This window comes from Halyomorpha halys, unplaced genomic scaffold (assembly GCF_000696795.3).
Source record: "Halyomorpha halys isolate HHAL.00 unplaced genomic scaffold, Hhal_1.1 Scaffold174.1, whole genome shotgun sequence".
Lineage (NCBI taxonomy): Eukaryota > Metazoa > Arthropoda > Insecta > Hemiptera > Pentatomidae > Halyomorpha > Halyomorpha halys.
In genome coordinates this window covers 512,203-515,124 of record NW_027107482.1, presented here as the reverse complement: position 1 = coordinate 515,124, position 2,922 = coordinate 512,203, and the positions used below count along the sequence as shown (strand labels likewise).

The following is a 2,922-nucleotide window of genomic DNA, read 5'->3' as shown; positions in this document are numbered from 1 at the left end:
AGCTAAAGTGGAGCCAGAAAGGTAAAGCCCACGAAGAGATTTACAGTGAGATTAATAGGAGTGTCCGCCATTGTAATTTAAACTTAAAAAAAAGACGGCCCCTTTGATTGGCTCCTACTCCTCTGCCAAGCCCCCAGAAGACACGTAAGGCCATTTTATTGGCTTCACTATTTCTGACAGACACATATATATATATATATATTATAACATAAATAACAAATATTTATTTAGTTTGTAAATATATATTTTTTTCTAATTAACATATTTAATTTTTCAACCGGTGCTATCTTGAGCTGGTTGTAGTTGATGCTATCATCCGCTAGTCCTTTTTATGTTTCTTCATAAACGGAGTTGAGTGACCTGAATTTCCCAAATCTGAAAAATTAAAATTCATGCAACAAATTGTACAGTTTTTAATTCATGCAACAAATTATACCGTTTTTAATCCATGCAACAAATTATAATGTTTGTAATTTATGTAACAAAGTATACTGTTTTTAATTCATGCAACAAATTATACTGTTTTTAATTCATGCAACAAATTATAATAATAATAATCTTTATTTATTCTGGGATTGATCCCTTTAGAATAAATAAAAGGCGTCAAAATTAGGCTTAGAGTAAATTACAAAATAGAGATGAAATTACAATGTCATAAAAAAAAAAAAAAAAAAAAAAAAAAAATAGTAATACAATGAATTTAAAAAGATACAAACAAACAACAATAATTAACAGAATATATAAATTAATGATAAGACAAATAAAATAAAACCACTTGTCATATCATGAAACATAAGATGACTTCTGATAGTAAATAAAAAGAAAAAAAATGATAAAAAATCAGATACAATTAAACTAAAGAATATTAAATGAAAAGAGATCATTTCTACAAATGTACATATTTACAATTATAAATGAAAATCTAAGACATAAAATATAGAAAATATATAAAGCTTTTTTGAAACTTTCTATTGTTATTCTTCCGGAATCAGGTGGACAGAAGGTAGTCGAAGATACGGGATTTGAAGATTGGAAGGGTATTAGAACTACGAATAAAGGAGAGAATAGAATTCCACAAGAAAGAGGAACAGATGAGGAAAGATCTACCAAAGGCAGTTACATGTGAGTCGGAAGGCCGTGAGCGAACAAATTATACTGTTTTTAATTTATGTAGCGAATTACACTGTTTGTTATTCATGCAACAAATTATCTTGCTTGTAATTTCATTATCGGATAATTTGTGAGCAAATATTTTTGACAAGAAATTGTGTGAATATGTGGTACTGACCAACTGAAAGGAATCCTTGAAAATTTTGCTCTTGAAAACTATGCAATATAAAATCTGAAGATAGATCAAGGCTGAAAATGCCTCATTAATGAGTTCTATTTCCTCCAGGAAATTAATACATCTCCTCTTAAAAAACTCCGGGACTGTTGGAATATCCAGTAGTTTGTCAATGGCCGGTGGTTTCTCCTTCTTTGAGACGAATCTACTCTCTGTGTTAGCACTATGTTGAAATAATTCTAACCGACCGACCTATGAAAGTGTTATAAAGATTTTTTGGGAGTTAAAACAAAGTCGACATTCGCTTTTAGCATTTCAAAAAACCTTTTAGGAATCACTAATATATTTTTCTTATTCTTCGGAAATAGACGAATCTACTTACTGTGTTAGGACTATAAAAGTATATTAGCACTATGTTGAAATAATTCACACAGACTGACCTATGAAAGTGTTATAAAGATTTTTTGGGAGTTGAAACAAAGTCCACATTCGCTTTTATCATTTCAAGAAAGATGAAAAAACCCTTCAATAAGAATTATAGAAAAAATCGGAAAATAAAATTTTTAAGTACAAATTTTTCGCCCTAATCGGCAAATAAGATAATAATAAAATTGATTTATTATGAAAAAAAAAAAAAATAACTTCTACACGACTCAACCAATCTACACCAAACATGGCTGTGGTTTAGGGCTGCACTAAAGGACATAAACCGGGTTTAATGTAAGAAAACCGAGATATGAAGTAAAACGTATGAAATTGTTTTCTTTATTTGAAACCCATATTTCACCCTTATAAGGGCATTAAATCTAAAGTCGATGTAGGCCGAAAGCACATTCATCTTTCCAAGGATTCTATTAACTCAGGAATTAGATAAAATGAAGAGGAGTTATGAAGGATTATTTGAACAATAGTCACTGGAAGAGAAAAAAAAACTCCGAATAAATCAAGGTGAAAAATTTCAAATTTTTAATTTCTTTGAAAAATGATATTTGGTAGTTTGAGAAGACACTGAAAAAAGAATATGAAATGTTCTTTCCTAAAAAAAAATGTTATATTCCTACGTTACCTCAAAGCAATATTATGTTTTTATAATTTTTTGTAAATATAATATTACTTAATATAATCAGTAATATATTTTTCTAATTCATTGGAGAGATGGATGAATCGATTGGTGTAAAGTAACCATGAAAAAAAAGTTTAATTTTGCTTTTAACTTTTTTTCTACTGGAGAATTCCGGGATTTGGGTAACTTTAAAGTTTCTCAAAGTTTATTGTGGACAAAGATTCTACCACTCCCATTTATGTATTTTTTTCTCTTTTTTCTCTTAATGGTAACCCTATAAAGATATTATTTCTTTTTTATACATGTTTATGCCATGAAAGGCATACTACATATATTATAAGTTTACAGGTCAAAATATTTGATTATATATAATTATGAGAGATAGTTGACTGTGGATGATAAATGAGGAGAAGATGGTTGGGGGTGCGGTCAATGAAAAACACAAATAAGTATGATTAACGTATTTTAATGTGCCGACGTTTCGGCTAGAGTTTCTAGCCTTCTTCAGGGCTAAAAACAAAACAAGATAGCAACCACAGTAAGTATAGAAAAATAAAAAAAATAAAAAAAATAT

At 29.0% G+C, this 2,922-nt stretch overlaps 1 protein-coding gene across 2 annotated transcripts in view; it reads right to left on the bottom strand.

Moving 5' to 3' along the window:
- Window positions 1-222: 222 nt before the first annotated feature.
- The window catches only part of LOC106679058 (uncharacterized), a 73,040-nt gene continuing 70,340 nt past the window's right edge, over window positions 223-2,922 (bottom strand). For both annotated transcript variants that reach the window (XM_067045838.1, XM_067045839.1), the window contains one exon: window positions 223-375. In XM_067045838.1, the coding sequence (XP_066901939.1) occupies window positions 320-375 (56 nt within the window). In that variant the 3' untranslated portion in view covers window positions 223-319. The remainder of the gene's footprint in view (window positions 376-2,922) is intronic.